At 42.6% G+C, this 19,951-nt stretch overlaps 1 protein-coding gene across 5 annotated transcripts in view; it reads right to left on the bottom strand.

Moving 5' to 3' along the window:
* Positions 1-19,951, bottom strand: part of mrps15 (mitochondrial ribosomal protein S15) — a 78,949-nt gene that overhangs the window by 53,325 nt on the left and 5,673 nt on the right. For all 5 annotated transcript variants that reach the window (XM_072548640.1, XM_072548641.1, XM_072548642.1 and 2 more), the window contains exons 3-6: positions 18,417-18,492; positions 15,683-15,731; positions 13,447-13,531; positions 1,598-1,656 (exon numbers count right to left, since the gene is read on the bottom strand). In XM_072548640.1, the coding sequence (XP_072404741.1) occupies positions 1,598-1,656; positions 13,447-13,531; positions 15,683-15,731; positions 18,417-18,492 (269 nt within the window). The remainder of the gene's footprint in view (positions 1-1,597; positions 1,657-13,446; positions 13,532-15,682; positions 15,732-18,416; positions 18,493-19,951) is intronic.

Below are 19,951 nucleotides of genomic sequence, written 5' to 3'. Positions count from 1 at the left end.
ATGTGCAAACTCCACACAGACAGTCGGCTGAGGCTGGGTTGCTGACGCTGTGAGGCAACAGTACTAACCACTGAGCCACTGTGTCGCCAGAAAACATTTAAAAGGATGTTGCTAGGGTCCGAGGGTTTCAGCTATCGGGCGAGGCTAAATAGGCTGGATGCTGAGTGGTGAACTTTTTATAAAATCACGATCGGCATGGATAGGGAGAACAGACAAGGTATTTTCCCTGGGGTGGGAGGAGTCCAGAACTAGAGGGCAAAGGTTTAGAGTGAGGGGGAAATATTTTGGAGGGACTTAAGCAGCAACTTTTTCATGCAGAGGGTGGTACATGTATGGAATGAGCTGCCAGTGGAAGTGAAGGCCAGTACAATTACAACATTTAAAAGGCATCTGGATGGGTATATGAAGGATTTAGACGCATATGGGCCAGGTGTTGGCAATTAAGGCTAGATTAGTTTGGGACATTTGGTCGTCATAGGCTAGTTGGACTGAAGGGTCTGTTTCCATATTGTATAACTTGTGAATGTAGGGGAACGTTAGATAAGCACAAACAGGCAAGATAAGGCCCAAACTCCTAGAATCGTGCAATGACTATAGTTCAGGAAGAGACTATGTTGAGTTAGCTGAAGTACAGCAGGAAACCCCTTACATGGAACATAAACACCAGCAGTGACATCGGGCTCATGGCCATCTGTAAAATTTTATGTAATACCAGTATGATCTGGTCAGAGATGACAAGCAATCAGGTTCAATTATGATATCTGCCACAGACAATTAACCATGAAATACAGATGCCTGGTCCTGCATCACATCTGCCACTTACAGAATCATTCTGCCTAAAGGAATCAATGAACTTTAGAAAGTTAGTTAAATTTGCAGAGAGGAGAGTTTCCTTCAAAATGTGGTGTAAGTTGAGACATCAGAATCATTGTGTCATTGACTTTCCCAATGTATTGTCACAAGCCACGACAATGAATTAAGCCAAAAGAAATCGTTCATTCATTAACTGAAATTTGCATTGCTTGGTAAAAGTGACAAAATTTCACAACGATATGTAAGAATAAAGTAGAACTGAAAATGAATGTTTGACAGATGACTGGTGCCAATGAAAGATCTCTCCTAGGAGTCAGATTTGAACTGTACTCCCAGATTCCAACATAATCTAGGTTTGTTTCAGTGCTATTCAAAGGGGCATTGGATCTGTGCACCATACGTATGTGGAGGTTAATGTTTCCCAAACTCATGTAGGGTGTGCCCAACTGGAGTAGAAATACAACGTGGGGTGGTCCAGAGCCCCAGGCCCATTATTTTCACTTTACCGGACACAGGTCCAACAGCTCTGTGAACTGAAAGCACGAACAAACTACGATTCAGCACTACAACCCAAATGAATTCCTCTCCTGTCAGCACTTCTCATTGTCTTCAATTGGATGTTGGGAGAATATTGACAGGGTGGTTAATTGCCCGATAGTGGCACATTGAATGGCTAGGTCCAGGATTGTGACAAAGAGCAATGTGTCTTAGTAGTACTTGTCCTTGTACAGTGTTAAAAGTCAGATTCACTGTGTGGGCCCCTATCAAATTTTCTACCACTCACCTTCCTGTGTACCTGCAGGTGCTCTTGGTAATTCCGAATTTTTGCTGTTAAGATGGCAACTAATGGGAGAGAGAGAGAGAGAGAGAAAGAGAGTGTGAGAATCCATTAATTTAACACATAGCAGTCAGTAGTTCTGTGCAGAATTAGATATCAGACATATCCATCATCTTTTTACACCAACTTGCCCAGAATTTGGTCCAATGATTTACCAACAGTGGAGGTTTTAAAGGGGGTGGTCAACAGTTAAAGCTGCGTATTGTCAGCATACAGGTGAAAACTAAGACTTTACTTCCAGATCCTATTGCCTTTGGCAATCTGAAGATGAGAAATAGGAGAGGGTCAACAACCGATTCTTGAAGGACATCAGAGATGAAAGTGAGGAAACAGAAAGAGAAACAATTACATGTCATTCTCTGGTTAAAGTTAGATAGGCGACAGCAACACCAGCCAGTTGCCTGGTAGTAGAGAAATGAGGGGATGGTTGGACAGTGTCAAGGACTGCACGCAGGCTTTTTTAAAAATCTTCATTCATGGAAGTCGCTGGCTAGACCAGCTTTTATTGCCCATCCTTAACTGCCCTTAGCAGAGTTAAAGGTCAACCATATTGCTGTTGAGTCTGAAGTCACATCTAGGCCACACTAGGTAAGGATGGCAGTTTCCATCCCAAAAGGGCATCAGAGAACCAGGTGGTTTTCCCGATAATTGACAATGGATTCATGGTCATTATTTGACTCTCCATTCTAGATTTTTATTGAATTCAAGTTTTACCATTTGCCATGGCAAGATTCAAACCAGGTCCCCAGAACATTATCTGGGCCTCTGGATTAACAGTCCAGCAATAATACCACTAGGCTGCTTCTGTAAGTGAAGAAATGATCGTTGGGAAACACAAAACATTAACTTTGCTTTTTCTCCATTGATGCTGCCAGGTGATCTAAGTTTCTTCAAAAATTTGTTTTGGTTAAGAATAAGTGATTCTTTGAGAAAGATAATTATATGATCTACACAAAATGCCTTCAGAGTGAAGGAGTTGGAAATGGATCATCCCTTTCATCTGGAGCTCAGTTTCTGTTAGCACATTGGGGTAAACACTTGCTAAATGGAAGAATAGCAAAATGTTCCAAAGATCTTCACAGGAGCAATTATCATCTAACATTTGGAACTGAACCATAAAAGAAGGTATTATGGGTCAGTAGCCAAAACCTTGACTGAAGAATCAAATTTTGAAAAGCAGTTCAAAGGAGGATAGTGACACTTGGAGAAATCAAGAAACCCTAATTTTGGAATACAGAGCATGTGAGAGTTTTAAAGTGCAATTGAGAATTCAGGGAGTTGGACATAAAGACATCAATAGTGGAGTAATGGAATTCAGGAGCACCCAGCAATCTGCGTTACCAATGCAGAGATCTTAGAGGGTTGTAAGCACATGAGCAATGTTTGAATACAGACATGTTAACACTTGTGTGAGAACCTGAATATGCGTGAGTGTGCATATATCTGACTGCATATCTGTGGATATTGTTACGACACAGGGTTGTAAGCCAGACTAAATCAGACTTGCTGACTGCAGATTCACAATACAGTAAAGTTAAATACTTGACAACCCTCAAAATTGCTCAACTGTTCCTAACTGGACTTTACAAATAACCAGTCTTGGACATATAGTTTATAACTGAAACAGTAATGTAACTTTAGCAGAACACAAGGCAATCTAATTAACATCTACAATCTAAGCCTGATTATTCCCCCTCTCCACTGACAGACAGACATAGTTAAGAGATAAACATTTAAAAAAAAGAATTTAAGTTGCCAGTTCAATAACCATTTCAACTATGTTTCAACCATGCATTCATGAAATCCAATGGGTTGTATTACAGGCACATATGATTGTATCTTACTTGAATTCAAAAGTCACCAGTCAATGCAAATCATTTCTGCAGATCTCTGGAGGCTTTTCCTTATTCTTTATAGACTAGGGTTCTTTTCTCAGGGCTATCAACAAGTCGATAATGATATTAACTAGAGAGTGGAAAACCAAAAGAAAAACCTCAGTCCTGCACCTTCCAAAGCAACACTGCTTTCTCCCCAGACAAAACCAGTTCACCCATTAATTTCTTCTTTTAAAAAACACTGAGATTGGCTGGCCTGCATCTGTCCTTGCTTGATTGACTAAGTCAACATCCAACTAGCTGCCACTCCTCAGGAGTATATCAACATCTCAGTGCCAAATACCAAAATGGTATTCTTATAGCAGTAATTGATCTGCTTTATATTTTTAGGCCAGTCCCCAGCAGCAAACATCAGTCTTTTGTGAAGTTGTGGATAGTGTGGAAGGCTGTTGTCGGTTGCAGCAGGACATCGACAAGATGCAGAGAATTGGTAGATAGAGTTCAACCTGGAAAAGTGTGACGTGACTCATTTTGAAAGGTCAAGTTTGAATGCAGATGACAGCCCTGGTTAGACCACGTTTGGAATATTGTGTTTAGTTCTGGTTGCCTCATTATAGGAAGGATATGGAAGCTTTGGAGAGTGTTGGCACAATATTGAGAGCCGAAGATGTGCAGGTCAGGTGAATTGGCCATGCTAAATTGCCCATAGTTAGGTGCATAAATATAGGGAATGGGTCTGGGTGGATTACTCTTGGGAGGGTTGGTGTGGTCTTGTTGGGCTGAAGAGCCTGTTTCCACACTGGAGGGAATCTAATCAAATCTACTGCGCTGTACTGATTTATGTCTCAACAATATGCACATGAGTAAGCATGTCAACATGTGCCTGGTTATGAAAGTGAGAGAGAGTCTCAGACTATATCTGACAGTGAGTGCCACCTGTATTTGTCTGTGTGTATTTGACAGCTACTGTAGTGTGAATTGTTGTAAAGCCACTAGGATTGGATCTCTCAAGGCAGCAATTCAATCTGTGACCAGTGAAGTGACTTGGATGGTCACAGTCAAAATATTGAGCTGTTCCACTGTGGACCATAGAACATAGAACATTACAGTGCAGTAGAGACCCTTCAGCCTTCGATGGTGCGCCGACCTGTGAAATCAATCCGAAGCCCATTTAACCTACACTATTCCATTCTCATCCATATGACTATCCAAGGACCATTTAAATGCCCTTGAAGTTGGCGAGTCTACTACTGTCACAGGGAGTGCGTTCCATGCCCCTACTCCTGAGTAAAGAGACTACCTCTGGACATCAATCCTATATCTATCGCCCCTCAATTTAAAGTTTTGCCCCCTCGTGCTAGTCATCACTATCCGAGGAAAACGGCTCTCACCGTTCAACCTATCTAACTCTCTGATTATCTTTATATAGCTTAATTAAGCCACCTCTCAACCACCTTCTCTCTAATGAAAACAGCCTCAAGTCCCTCACCCTTTCCTCATAAGACTTTCCCTCCCATACCAGGCAACATCCTAGTAAATCCTTCCTATAAAGCGGTGTCCAGAATTTACACAATACTCCAAGTACGGCTGCACCAGAGTTTGGTACAGCCGCAACGTGACCTCATGGCTCCAAAACTCAATCCCTGTACTAATAAAAGCTAACACACCGGATGCCTTCTTAACAACTCTATCAACCTCGGTGGCAACTTTCAGGAATCTATATGCATGGATCTCCACTCCCTCCACATCTCTCCACTCATCTACACTGCGAAGAATCTTATCATTAGCCCAGTACTCTGTTTTCCTGTTGCACCTTCCAAGGAGAATCAACTCACTCATTTCTGCATTAAACTCTATTTGCCACCTCTCAGCCCAGCTCTGGAGCTTATCTATGTCCCTCTGTAATCTGCAACATCCTTCGACACTCTCAACTCCACCGACCTTAGTGTTACCTGCAAATTTACTAATCTATCCTTCTATGCTCTCATCCAGGTTATTTATAAACATGACAAACAGCAGTGGCCCCAAAACAGATCCTCGTGGTACACCACTAGTAAATGATGTCAGAGTGAACATTTCACATCAACCACCACCCTATGTCTTCTTTCAGCTAATTTCTGATCCAAACCACCAAATCACCCTCAATCCCACGCCTCTATTAATTATCATTCTTTTATTACACTTAATCTGCATGTTTTGCACTTTATACCGTCCTTTGTATGATCATGTAGTTTGTGCTGTCCATGTAGTATCTTGGTCTTGGAGGAATGCTACCTTGTAGAAATAACAAATAAAATCTACTCTCTCTCAAAATCTACTCTATCTGTATTTTCAGCAACAGTCTACTGTGGGTGGGGTACCTTATCAAACACTTTATTGAAATCCATATACACTACATCAACCGCTTTATCCTCATCCACCTGTTTGGTCACTCTCTCAAAGAACTCAATAAGGTTTGAGAGACACTACCTACCCTTCACAAAACCATGTTGACTATCCCGAATCAACTTATTCCTTTCTGAATAATTATAAATCCTCTCTCTTATAACCTTCCCCAACACTTTATCCACAACCGCAACCAGATGCAACTATATCTTCTCTGAGGAGAAAGTGAGTACTGCAGAGGCTAGAGATCACAGTCCAGAGTGTGTTGCTGGAAAAGCACAGCAGGTGAAGCAACATTCGAGGAGCAGGAGAATCAACGTTTCAGGCACAAGCCCTTCATCAGTTTTTTTTCCTGATGAAGGACTAATGCCCGAAACATTGATTCTCCTGCGCCTTGCTTGCTGCCTGACCTGCTGTGCTTTTCCAGCACCACACTTGCAACTACATCTTCCCTGAGCCTTCCCCTCAAGTGGCTCAGAGTTGTCCAGAATTTCTGAGAAAGGTACTTCATTCCAGTCAGTTACCAGGGTGCAGTTGGTGATGTTTGCCGTCAACTAAAATTTCAGACAAATCCACGGGCTTTGACTTTGGTGAATGTTAGCTTTGTTAACTGTCAGCTGGTGATATCCCCTGAGGCGAAGGCCTTGAGTTTCTATTGGCCCTTCACATCTGTTAAAGGCATGATAAGCAGCAGCATGCATGGATGGGTCTGAATGTCCATAGGTGTTGAGAGGGTATTGAGCCATACATGAGAACTTGAATGTGTCAGGAGGAACGCGTGCATGTATGTCAGTGCATTTGTTTCGGTTATGAGTGGTGCCCTTAACAAACTTAGAAACAGGACAAATGACTGCATTTGTTTAAGATTAAATTAGATTAAATTCTCTACATTGCGGAAACAGGCCCTTCAGCCCAATTGGTCCACACCGACCCTCCGAACAGTAACCCACCCTGACCTATTTCCCCTGACTAATGCATCTAGCACTATGGGCAACTTAGAATGGCCAATTCACCTAACTTGCACATCTTTGGACTGTGGGAGAAAACCAGAGCACGGGGAGGAAACCCACGCAGACACAGGGAGAATGTACAAACTCCACACAGACATGCACCTGCAGCTGGATTGAACCTGAGACCCTGGTGCTGTGAGACAGCAATGCTAACCACTGAGCTACCATGCTATCCCACGGTATGTGCATACATTTTGCCATTGCAACACACATGCTTTTGTCATAGTTGCTAAGACATAAAACAATTTTCACAAAGCAATTTCAAACTAAATTTGACAGAGCTTAACAGGAGACCAAAGTGGTAGGTTTTAAAGATCAAGTTAAGAGTTGATATAGAATCAGGAATAAGCGCTGGAGAGAATTTCAGTGCTTAAGAGTCCATCAACCAAAGGCACATTCATCAGCAGTACAGACATTAAAATCTGGGATGCAGATGTTAGAATTGCAGGAAAACAAATACCCAAGGATTGTGTATTGGAGGAGATTAGTGATATATGAGGCAGCTGAGGCAAGCATGGGTGAATTTGAAAATAACGTCAACTATCTGCTCAGTGATTTTTTTTCCCCTGTGCAGTACTGTTCAATTGTCTTCCTAAGCAATTGACTTTATGTTGTGTATTTGAGTATGCACTTTCCACTTCAGAGAACAGACACAATTTAGACACCATCAAAAATAATCTCATGTTATAGAACAATTGCTGTTCAGTAGAAGTCCTTAACAAGGATTGTTAGTATGTTTTACTATAATCTATCAATTTTCACTATTTTACTTGTGAAAGACATGCTTGGACAAAAAGAAAGTTTTTAAAAAATGGACAAATACAAACCTAAAATGACTACTCCGATCACCTGACCAGGTTGAGCCAAGCCCACGAATCCATCAACAAAGATCAACTTTGAGTTGAAATTAACATTGTTTCAAAGGGCACTAAAACACTGTACCTTTCAGCCAATTCACATCTTTGAGATGAAAGGTTGTCTGAGAAACAATGAACAGATATAGTGAGATGAAAATCATCCTTTATCAGTTGCTGCTTCTGAGCAGCAGGGAGACACAAACAAAAATGGATTTATGAACAACAACTGGACAAGTCCCTCTCATGCTTGTGCGTGCGTGCATGCTTGAACATTCTCATTGTGTGCGTGTGTGCGTGAGAGAGAGAGAAGCTCAGAAAACAATGGGGTGGCACAGTGGTTAGCACAGCGCCAGAGACCTGGGTTCAATTCCCGCCTCAGGTGACTGACTGTGTGGAGTTTGCACATTCTCCCCGTGTCTGTGGGGGTTTCCTCCGGGTGCTCGGCTTTCCGCCCACAGTCTAAAAATGTGCAGGTTAGGTGAACTGGCCATGCTAAATTGCCTGTAGAGTTAGGTGCAGGGGTAAATGTAGGGGAAATGGGTCTGGGTGGGTGCGCTTCGGCGGGTGAGTGTGGACTTGTTGGGCTGAAGGGCCTGTTTCCACACTGTAAGTAATCTAAGTAATCTAATCTAGAACCCTGGGACATCTGCAGCTATGCGATTATGGAAAACATAAGATAATTAAACAGCAGGATTAAAATTTCACTCTTGGGTTAGAAAAGGAGGGAGCCATTACACTTTCTCACCTGATTGCAAAAGGGTGGAGATCAAAACGGAATTGATTACTGGTTATAATGATCATCAGGGCAAAGACCTAGAGTGGACGAGGACAGCATCCTACTATTGCTCTTTAATTCTGCATAGATATGTCTGTTGGTGAAATGGTGTACCGATGGCTACTCAATTATTTATAGACAATTTAGAGAAAGCCTTCCGGAAACCTTGTCACATTTAACTTTGCCACGGACAATGTAGGAGAGAAATTGACAAAATGAAACAGTTCCAGTGAGCTACAGCAATGAATGAGCAATATCTTGACCACACAAAGTGCTTAGTGCTGTTGACTGAAGAAGTAATTATAAAATATGTAAGTAAGAACATCCTAAATAGTGAGGAGCTTATCAAGGCCTTAGAATAAACTTTCATTTCTATTCTGCTCTCAATGATGCTGCATTATCAAGAGACACAGATGCCCAGTTTTGATTAACAATACCATGTGTATAATGTTAGATGAGGGAGATTAAGCTAATTTAATGGAGACAGCAGGGTTGGAAGTTAAATTTAAACTTGCGCTGCTCTTCAATTCAGTCTCATTATAATCTTATTAATTATGACTTGCGAGTTAAGCTGAAACCTGACACCATGTAGGCATTTAGGTAGGTTGAGTTCAGACTATTGGGAAAGATTATTGCAAAACAGCAAATGAAAAGGCTGAAGTAGAAATAACGTAGTCATGTTAAAATGCATCTCTTGAAATCAATTTGAAGTTTGCATTTTTCTTTAACTCATACATATCAAAATGATATATTTCTTATATTGACACTCTTATCTGTGATAATGTACAAGTATTTTAGATCAGTATTTGCTGTGGAAAAGGACATGGAAGATATAGAATGTAGGGAAATAGATGATGACATCGTGAAAAATGTCCATATTACAGAGGAGGAAGAGCTGGATGTCTTGAAACACATAAAAGTGGATAAATCCTCAGGACCTGATCAGGTGTACCCTAGAACTCTGTGGGAAGCTAGGGAATGGATGCTGGGCCTCTTACTGAGATATTTGCATCATCGATAGTCACAGGTAAGGTGCCGGAAGACTGGAGGTTGGCTAATGTGGTGCCACTGTTTCAGAAGGGTGGTAAGGACAAGCCAGGGAACTACAGACCAGTGAGCCTGATGCGGTGGTGGGCAAGTGGGAATCCTGAGGGACAGAATGCACATGTATTTGGAAAGGCAAGGACTGATGAGGGATCGTCAACATCGCTTTGTGCTCGGGAATTCATGTCTCACAAACTTGATTGAAGAAGGAACAAAGAGGATTGCAGAGGGCAGAGCGGTAGATGTGATCTATATGGACTTCAGTAAAGCATTCGACAAGGTTCCCTATGGGAGACTGGTGAGCAAGGTTAAATCTCATGGAATACAGGCAGAACTGGCCATTTGGATACAGAATTGGCTCAAAGGTAGAAGACAGAGGGTGGTGGTGGAGGGTTGTTTTTCAGACAGGAGGCCTGTGACCAGTGGAGTGCCACAAGGATCGGTGCTGGGCCATCTACTTTTTGTCATTTATATGAATGATTTGGATGTGAGCATAAGAGGTACAGTTAGCAATTTTGCAGAGGACACCAAAATTGGAGGTGTAATGGACAGCGAAGAAGGTTACCTCAGATTACAACGGGATCTTGATCAGATGGGCCAATGGGCTGAGAAGTGGCAGATGGAGTTTAATTTAGATATATGCGAGGTGCTGCATTTTGGGAAAGCAAATCTTAGCAGGACTTATACACTTAACGGTAAGGTCTTAGGGAGTGTTGCTAAATAGGGACACCTTGGAGTGCAGGTTCAGAGCTCCTTGAAAGTGGAGTCACAGGTAGATAGGATAGTGAAGGTGGTATTTGGTATGCTTTCCTTTATTGGCCAGAGTATTGAGTACAGGTGGGAGGTCATGTTATGGCTGTACAGGACATTGGTTAGGCCACTGTTGGAATATTGCATGCAATTCTGGTATCCTTCCTATCGGAAAGATGTTGTGAAACTTGAAAGGGTTCAGAAAAGATTTACAAGGATGTTGCCAGGGTTGGAGGATTTGAGCTAGAGGGAAAGGCTGAATAGGCTGGGGCTGTTTTTCCTGGAGTGTCGGAGGCTGAGGGGTGCCCTTATAGAGGTTTACAAAATCATGACAGGCATGGATAGGATAAATAACCAAAGTCTTTTCCCTGGGGTTGGGGAGTCCAGAACTGGAGGGCATAGGTTTAGGGTAGAGGGGAAAGATATAAAAGAGACCTAAGGGGCAACATTTTCATGCAGCGGGTGGTACACCTATGGAATGAGCTGCCAGAGGAAGTAGTGGAGGCTGGACATTTAAGAGGCATTTGGATGGGTATATGAATAGGAAGGGTTTGGATGGATATGGACCAGGTGCTGGCAGGTGGGACTAGATTGGGTTGGGATATCTGGACGGCATGGACGGGTTGGACCAAAGGGTCTGTTTCTGTGCTGTACATCTCTATGACTCTAGTTTAAAGAATGAGTTAAAGCAATTGTTCAATTTCTCTAATTAACTTGAGGATTTGATGAGTTTGCAATACCAAGGAAATTAAACTGTCTTTCAGGAATCCAGGATTAATCGTCAATGGAAGGATCAAACCTTGTTAACAAAAACAATGAAACTTACTGATGAAGGTGGGAGGCTATCTAAATTCAAAACATGTTCCTGTAAACAAAGTGGATGCCACAGATTGAGGAAGTATTGAGAGATTCGAATGGTGTTAGGTAGTGAATGGATTATCGCCCAGCAATGATGAACAATGCCCATCTGAAGATACGTGTGATACGGAGGAGAACTTGGGATGATGATGTTTCTGTGTATTAGATGCCCTTGTCCTCCTAAGTGTTTGAGGTATTGGATTTAAGAAGCCTTGGCATGTTTTGACAGTACATCACATCTAAAGTCTGTTTTATCAATGCAACAGCAAGAAATCAGAAGACGACTATTACTACACAATCTTTGACAGTGCATAGAGATGATTTATCAGATATTGGTGAAGAGAGACACGTGCTGCTGAAGCTTTTCATCTCGGACTCAAAAACACAAGAATACCAAATTTCAAATAATTTTACAAAAGGGTGTTGATTGGTTAGCAAGTTGACTCAGATTGATCAAGAAATGTCATGGAGATAGAGACTAAGAAAAACAGGTCCCCAAAGATATCAGGTTATTAAAAAAAATGACAAAACTGATCATATTCCTTTTGTTTACAGAGAATGGGTCCTTGTCTATGGAACACAAGTGTAAATCAGCTTAATGACAAGTTCAACTTCTATTACATTGATTGATGATGTAGCTTTTAGCTCATTCAAGGTTGCTCAGGCAGGGCTGCCAAATACAGAACTGCATCTAATAATAGATGCTTCAGTGGGCTAATGGAGTACATCTGTACATCAACAATCAAATGAACATGCTGTTGATTTGTTAGGGTGTACAGCCTACTTACCTGGAACTGCACCAGAATGTTAATTCATAGATGCGGCTGGACTTTAAAGACAACATGGTCTATGGTCAAACCACATCTCATGAACTGTGCCCAAGAAAAAGGTCCGGGGTGAGCAGCAAGAATGATTCAAAGTTTAAAGCAGATAATTTGAATGGCTCAAACATTGGGAGGTCACGTTGCGGCTGTACAGGACATCGGTTATGCTACTGTTGGAATATTGCATAGAATTCTGTCTCCTTCCTATCAGAAAGATGTTGTGAAACTTGAAAGGGTTCAGAAAAGATTTACAAGGATGATGCCAGGGTTTGAGGATTTAAGCTATAGGGAGAGGCTGAACAGGCTGGGGCTGTTTTCCCTTCAGCGTCGGAGGCTGAGGCGTGACCTTACAGAGGTTTAGAAAATTATGAGGGACATGGATAGGATAAATAGGCAAAGTCTTTTCCCTGGGGTTGGGGAGTCCAGATTCTAGAGGGCATAGGTTTAGGGTGAGAGGGGAATGATATAAAAGAGACCTAAGGGGCAACTTTTTCACGCTAAGGGTGGTAGGTGTATGGAATGAGCTGCCAGAGGAAGTGATGGAGGCTGGTACAATTGCAACATTTAAGAGGCATTTGGATGGGTATATGAATACGAAGGGTTTGGACGGATATGGGCTGGGTGCTGGCAGGTGGGACTAGATTGGGTTGGGATATCTGGTTGGCATGGTTGGACCGAAGGGTATGTTTCCATACTGTACATCTCTATGACTATTTCCAGCTTTTTTTTTAGATTCCCTATAGTGTGGAAACAGGCCCTTCAGCCGAACTAGTCCACACTGACCCTCCGAAGAATAACCTTTCCAGACCCATTCCCCCTAACTAATGCACCTAAATCTATGGGTAATTTAGCACGACCAATTCATCGTAACCTGCACATCTTTGGACTGTGGGAGGAAACCGGAGCACCCGGAGGAAACCCACGCAACACAGGGAGAATGTGCAAACTCCAGACAATTGCCCAAGGCTGGAATCGAACCCGGGTCCCTGAGGTTGTGAGGCACAGTTGCTAACCACTGAGCCACCGTGCAACACAGACTCAGGGGTTTCCCAAAAGAGGTCTAAAAACTCAATGGCTGTGTAATATTGCTACAGATTACAGTTTTACAGATTTCAGTTGCAGGAATATGCATTTAAGCTATGTTAAAATTAACTTGGTATTGTCTCTTCAAAGAGAAGCGAGTCTTTGAAATGTGTACATCTTCAGGAGAGAGCTGGAGGTGAATTAAATCTAGACTACAGCAGAGATCACATCATCTGAAGTTTAGAGTACTAATGGAGAACCCATGTGATCTCTGGGACTGGTTTGGTTTGATAAGTCTTTTGCCACTTGCCAATTATGCTATGAAACATCAAGTTATAAAAATATAAACTTAGATGCTCAAACCTGTATATGAAAAGAGTACTTTTAACTGAACCCAACTTGTAGGGGATTGCATAATGGAAATGCATACTCACTTTGGACTTCTGTAGAGCCAACGTCACTGGGACTCCTCTGCACCTTCTCCACCAGCTGGCTTGTTTTCAGTTTCAGCTTCTCTTTCTGGAGTGAGTAATTCAGCATGTCAGTTCAATATCAACATCGCAAGGTCAATCACAAGTTAACAGCATGAGGAATTTCCTCTTTCCAGTCTGGATTTATATTCTAGAATAGTTATAGAGGAGGGATGTTTGGAACAGGGACAAAAGCAATGGCTTCAGGCCTAATATTTAATCTGACTTCATCAGCCGTCTTCTTAAAAGCAACTCCATTCAATAGCCCATCATCCTGTAAACCACCAACTTCCCTCTCCTCTTCAAACACCCTGATCTCTCATTTCACAGATGCTTGAATCCCTCTAGTTGGGTTCCAATCATGTGATAGCACAGACATGGCTCTTCAGAGTCAAACAAAAGACTTCCACTCTTCATCCTTCATGTTCGGACTGCAGCCTATGACATGGCTGACTACATCGCCCATCATTTAGTCATAGCATTCATAAAATCCCTACAGTGTGGAAGCATGGTATTTGGCCCTTCAAGTCCAGACTGACTCTTCAAAGGTACACCCAGATACACCCTAATACCCTATCCTGATAAAGCTGCATTTTCCGTGGCCAATCCACCTAACCGGCACATTGTTGGACTGGTGGAAGAAATGGAGCATCCGGAGAAAACCCGCTAAAACACGAAGAGAATGTGCAAAGTCCACACAGACAGTCACCCATGGCTGGAATCAAACCCGGGTCCCTGGCGCTCTGAGGCAGCAGTCCTATCCACTGAGCCATGCTTATCCAGCTGGGTGATACTAATCTCATCTGGTTCCATTCTTAACTGAGCTAATTATAGTCAGAGTAACACTTCCAAAGGCTTCTTTTCCCACTCGCACATATTTATTTCTGTGGCACACATCCCCAGGAGTCTCTCCTTTGTCCCCATCTAGTCCCCTCTTCCATATGCTGACCTTGACATCATCTCAAAGCATAGCACTGTTCAACTCAGTTGTGCCTCACCACTCCTCACTCTTTCATTGTTGTAAAATCATACTTCTTATTCAAAGTAGGGGACCTAGATGACCAGAAATTTTCTCTATTTAAATAGAGATGAGTTCAGTCTCTACTGCAAACTCTGTTCCGTAGCAAGTTACTCCGATCTTCCCCCTGCAAAGTCTGCGAGTAAAGCAGACTATTCAACAGCTAGGTATCACATTGGACCACAAGACGCTTTCCCACCTCATCATGTAGACTCCCTATTTGCATTGCCGTAACAATCCCCAATTTTGCCCTTACTTCAATCTCTTTGCTTCGGAAACTCTCACATGTGCCTTTGCTACCTCAGGATTGGATTATCCCAGTGCTTCCCTAACTGACCTCCAAAATCCTGAGGCCATCAGAAACCATGCCCTAATTTGCAAAAATTCAGTTGAACCACACTGCAGCCCTGTCAAACAGCGTCTAAACTTTAAAATTCTCATCAGATCTCTCCATGGCCTCACAATATCTCTGCAAAACCTTCCAGTCCCACAACCATCCACAATATCTAGGGTACTCTAACTCTGTCTTTTTGAAATTTTATCCTTCACCACTGATGGCTGTGGCTTCGGCTGCCGAGGTTCTAAGCTCTGTGAAAACAATGACTGCAGATGCTGGAAACCAGATTCTGGATTAGTGGTGCTGGAAGAGCACAGCAGTTCAGGCAGCATCCAAGTAGCTTCGAAATCGATGTTTCGGGCAAAAGCCTGGCTTTTGCCCGAAACGTCGATTTCGAAGCTACTTGGATGCTGCCTGAACTGCTGTGCTCTTCCAGCACCACTAATCCCGAGGTTCTAAGCTCTTCAATTCGTTGTCTAAACCACTCCAACTTTCTCTCTCTCTGTCTTCTCCTGTGGGGCTCTTCAAAATAAACTTCACTGACCAAGCCTTCAGCCATCTGCCCTCAGTACCATGTTATGTGGCACAGTTATCAAAGTTTGTAACAACTGTAAAACACCATGGGATATTTTATTATATCAAAAGTACTATAGAAATAGAAATATAAGTCATTTCCGCCTCATCAGAAGATCTGCATTTGGATAAGGCTCGAGCGGTGGATTGAAAATGGAGATTATCAATGCAGCAATAAAATAAGGTCATTACAATATGAGATAAAGACAAACGGGAAAGCATGGGCTCCACACTACTTCAATAAAATCTAATCTGAAAAGGGAATGACTTACATGAGATGCCATTTCCAGTGACAGCAGCTTTCGAACCACATCATTGGTCCTGCAGAATAATTAGATTCACAATTCAAATATACAGGAGAACAGTCTCGCGTAGGACATGCAGAAATGGGGAAGCATTCAATGGCATTTGCAACTCATTTGCTGAAGCTGTTTGCACTATTATGCAATAGGAAATGGACATTTTGGTTCGGTGCATGATAGATGGCAGGCAAAGACTGTCTCCAATGGGAAGGAGAACCTAATCATCATCTCTTTGAACTCATCACTGTCAACTTAGATGGCACTGAGCTATCACGAACATTGGGCGGCTGGCATTCTCCCTTCATAATCTTGCTGATCACAGTGAATCGATTCTTTTAAAAGTTGTTTGTAGGTATGAGAACGTCAGCAGTGTTGACACCAGCAACACCAGGATGGCAACATTACTATTCATCCCTATTACCTGAGTCACAAAGGGCCAAACATACAGTATTGTAGGGTAATAATAAGTCATTGATTTTTTTTGACAAAATATTAAATTTTAACATGAACTTTATTGATGGGCTGAAGTGGTTCGACTGGGACAACACATCCATCCTAGGTCAAGCCAAACAGAGACATGCACAAGAATTCCTAGAAGCACAGCATTCCAACTGGAACTCTCTCAACAAACACATCGAGTTAGACTCCATCTACCACCCCCTGAGAAAAAGAACAGGCAATGTTATCACCACAGGAAATGACATCACCAACCCAAAGAAATTCAAACATATAAATAGAAAGCAGGAATTATCAACAGTGCTTCGCCCAGACGCTCACTGAAGAAACATCTGGAATTGAACCTTCCAGGTCAGCGAGCAAACCTACATCATTAAACGTGTAATTCTTGATATCCTTCAGAATAGAAACCTACCGATACACGTCATGAAAACTTCCAGTGCACCTCACCATCTATAATCTCTTGAGGTAGAAAGTTTCAGATCTCAACCACTGTGAGAGGATAAATTGTTTACTGACTTTACCCATGAATGACCCAGCTATAAATTTAAACTTGTGTTTAGATTTTCCACCAGACAGAATACTTTGTGTTGAATTCATCATTCTGAACACCAGTCAGATTAGAGTCATGAGATGTACAGCACAGAAACAGACCCTTCGGTCCAACCCGTCCATGCCGACCAGATATCCCAACCCAATCTAGTCCCACCTGCGAGCACCCAGCCCATATCGCTCCAAACCCTTCCTATTCATATACATATCCAGATGCCTCTTAAATGTTACAATTGTACCAGCCTCCATCACTTCCTCTGGCAGCTCATTCCATACCACCCGCTGTGTGAAAAAGTTGCCCCTTAGATCTCTTTTATATCTTTCCCCTCTCACCCTAAACCTATACCCTCTAATTCTGGACTCCCCAACCCCAGGGAAAAGACTTTGTCAATTTATCCTATCCATGCCCCTCATGATTTTGTAAACCTCTATAACGTCATCACTCAGCCTCCGACGCTCCAGGGAAAACAGCCCTTGCTCGTTCAGCCATTCCCTGATTATCCCTTAGTCTTCTGTACAAAGTCACTAATTGAAAGTGCAGAGGTTTGGCAGAAGTTGATTGGCTCTGGCCACCCAATCTCAATAGGCAGCAATGGGAGATAGAAGTACACATGCTGAAACCCAGCAGCTACCACTACAGGTTTAATAGATTAGATTAGGTTAGATAGATTATAGATAGATTACTTACAGTGTGGAAACAGGCCCTTCAGCCCAAAAAGTCTATACCGACCCGTAACCCACCCTTACCCACTCCCCTATATTTACCCCTTCACCTAAAACTACGGGCAATTTAGAATGGCCAATTCACCTAACCTGCATATTTTTGGACTGTGGGAGGAAACCGGAGCACCTGGAAAAAACCCACGCGGACAGGGGGAGGATGTGCAAACTCCACACAGTTGCCTGAGGCGGGAATTGAATCCGGGTCTCTGGCGCTGTGAGGCAGCAGTGCTAACCACTGTGCCACCGTGCCGCCCACAATTGGTTGAAGAAATCCGTCCCAACCCTGACATAGTGTCTTCAGTACAGTGGTAGGACCAATTGTGTATTCAAGACATTCAATCCCACAATTAGATACATTCAAGACTGTTGATACATCAAAGTCTTCATATCATGGGATGGGAAACGGACTTCCCATTAGTTATTGAATTTAGGAGCTTAATATCATATAATCATAGAATCTCTACAGTGCAGAAAGAGATTATTTGGCCCATCGTGTCTGCATCAACCCTTCGAAGACCATTCCACCCACCCCATCCCTATAACCCACATGGAATTTGTAGCATGGCTAACCCACCTAACCTGCACATCCAGGGAGACTACGAGGCAATTTTCTTTTTCCCTGGCCAATCCACCTAACTCGCACATCTTTGGACTGTGGGAGGAAACCCATGCAGACACAGGGAGGACATGCAAACTCCACACAGTCATACAGAGTCCCAGGTATTTTGAGGCAGCACTTCTAACCACTGTGCTAATGTGCTATCCCCAGATGGGTCTTGAACCCATAACCCATGGCTGAAAAGACTTATGCCTTTTCCATTAGGCCACAGAGTCCTAGTATCCTGACTCCACACACCAACACCGCACCAAAATGGCCCCCCACCTCCACTTCCAAAGTATGAGTTCAGCAGAAAAGTATGGTGCTCCAGCATCTGAATGCAGCACCTGTCATCAGGAAACTCAGTGTACATACATATTCATTATCTCCAGGTCTTTGTAGTCCTTCTTCAGCATGGTTGATGACAGGTCATCCAGCTGGCTAGGAAATTCTGCAAGGAGGGGAAAACATTAAAATATGATAGCATTTGGACTTTATAAAACATAGGACAACCTGCTACTAGCCTGCATTTCCCACAGAGCCCTGCAAACATTTCTCTCTTCTGGCTTTTGATAGTTACTATTGAATTGACTTCCATTATCCTTTTGGGCAGTACATCCAGGTTTTTCCCAATCTAAATCTTTATATTTGACTCCTGTTAGAGCTCCACTCACTGGCTGTGCTCTGATAGTGCACCCACATGTCCATTAATATTTTGAAACACTCAAACGAGTGTCTTACTCAAATTTGCACATCATTTGTTGACGTTAGGACAAATTATGAATTATGACCCAAAGTGTTTCCCCACTTTTACTTCAGTCACCTGCCCTGCCTGAAGCCCAAATGAAGGTCTAGTTTTGCTCCTTCCATAGGAAGAGCATCCACATGTTGATAAAGAAAATTCTCTTGAACACATTTGACAAAGTCTTCACCATCCAAACCTTTAACACGATGGTAGTCCCAGTCAATGTTTGGAAAATTGAAATCCCCATTATTACAACCTTCTAATGCTTACATATATCAGAGATCTCCCTACATATTTGTTTCTCAATTTCTCTCTTACGATTGGGGGCCTTTAGTACAATCCCATCAAAGCGATCTTTCCTTGTTTGTAATTTCTACCCATACAATTTTCATTGGATGATTTTTCAGCAATATCTTCCCTAGTTACACCAGTAATATTATTATGGGTGGCACAGTGGTTAGCACTGCTGCCTCACAGCACCAGAGACCTAGGTTCAATTCCTGCCTCAGGCAACTGTCTGTGTTGAGTTTGCACGTACTCCCCGTGTCTGCGTGGGTTTCCTCCGGGTGCTCCGGTTTCCTCCCACAGTCCAAAAAATGTGCAGGTTAGGTGAATTGGCCATGCTAAATTGCCTGTAGTGTTAGGTGAAGGGGTAAATGTAGGGGAATGGGTCTGGGTGGGTTGCTCTTCGGTGGGTCAGTATGGACTTGTTGGGCCGAAGGGCCTGTTTCCAAACTGTAAGGAATCCAATTCCTTAATGAAAATACCATCCCCTCTTTTCTTCCCTCCTTTTATATCCTTCCTAGAGCACTTAAAACCCAGAACCCTGAGCTGCCAGTCTTGTCCGTCTCTCAGCCAAGTTTCTGTAATAGATCTAATGGCCCAATCCCATGTTCTTAAACATGCCCCAAATTCATCAACCTTACCTGTTTAGACCCCTTGCATCAAAATAAATGCAGTTTAGTTCTTCAGAGTTACTACAATTCTGACACTCTCGTCTTTTTTTTCTAATTGACGTGCTTTCACATTAAGAACCTTACCCATCAATCCTTCCAATTTTACTGTTACTTAGAATTCCTCCACTCACCTTCTCTATCAGTATAAACACTCCCTTAATAGAATGATAAATCTCCTTGCTAAGATATTGGTCTCTTTCCAGTTTAGG

This window comes from Chiloscyllium punctatum, chromosome 27 (assembly GCF_047496795.1).
Source record: "Chiloscyllium punctatum isolate Juve2018m chromosome 27, sChiPun1.3, whole genome shotgun sequence".
Lineage (NCBI taxonomy): Eukaryota > Metazoa > Chordata > Chondrichthyes > Orectolobiformes > Hemiscylliidae > Chiloscyllium > Chiloscyllium punctatum.
Note: the sequence above shows the minus strand (reverse complement) of the source record. Positions and strands in the feature narration are given on the sequence as shown.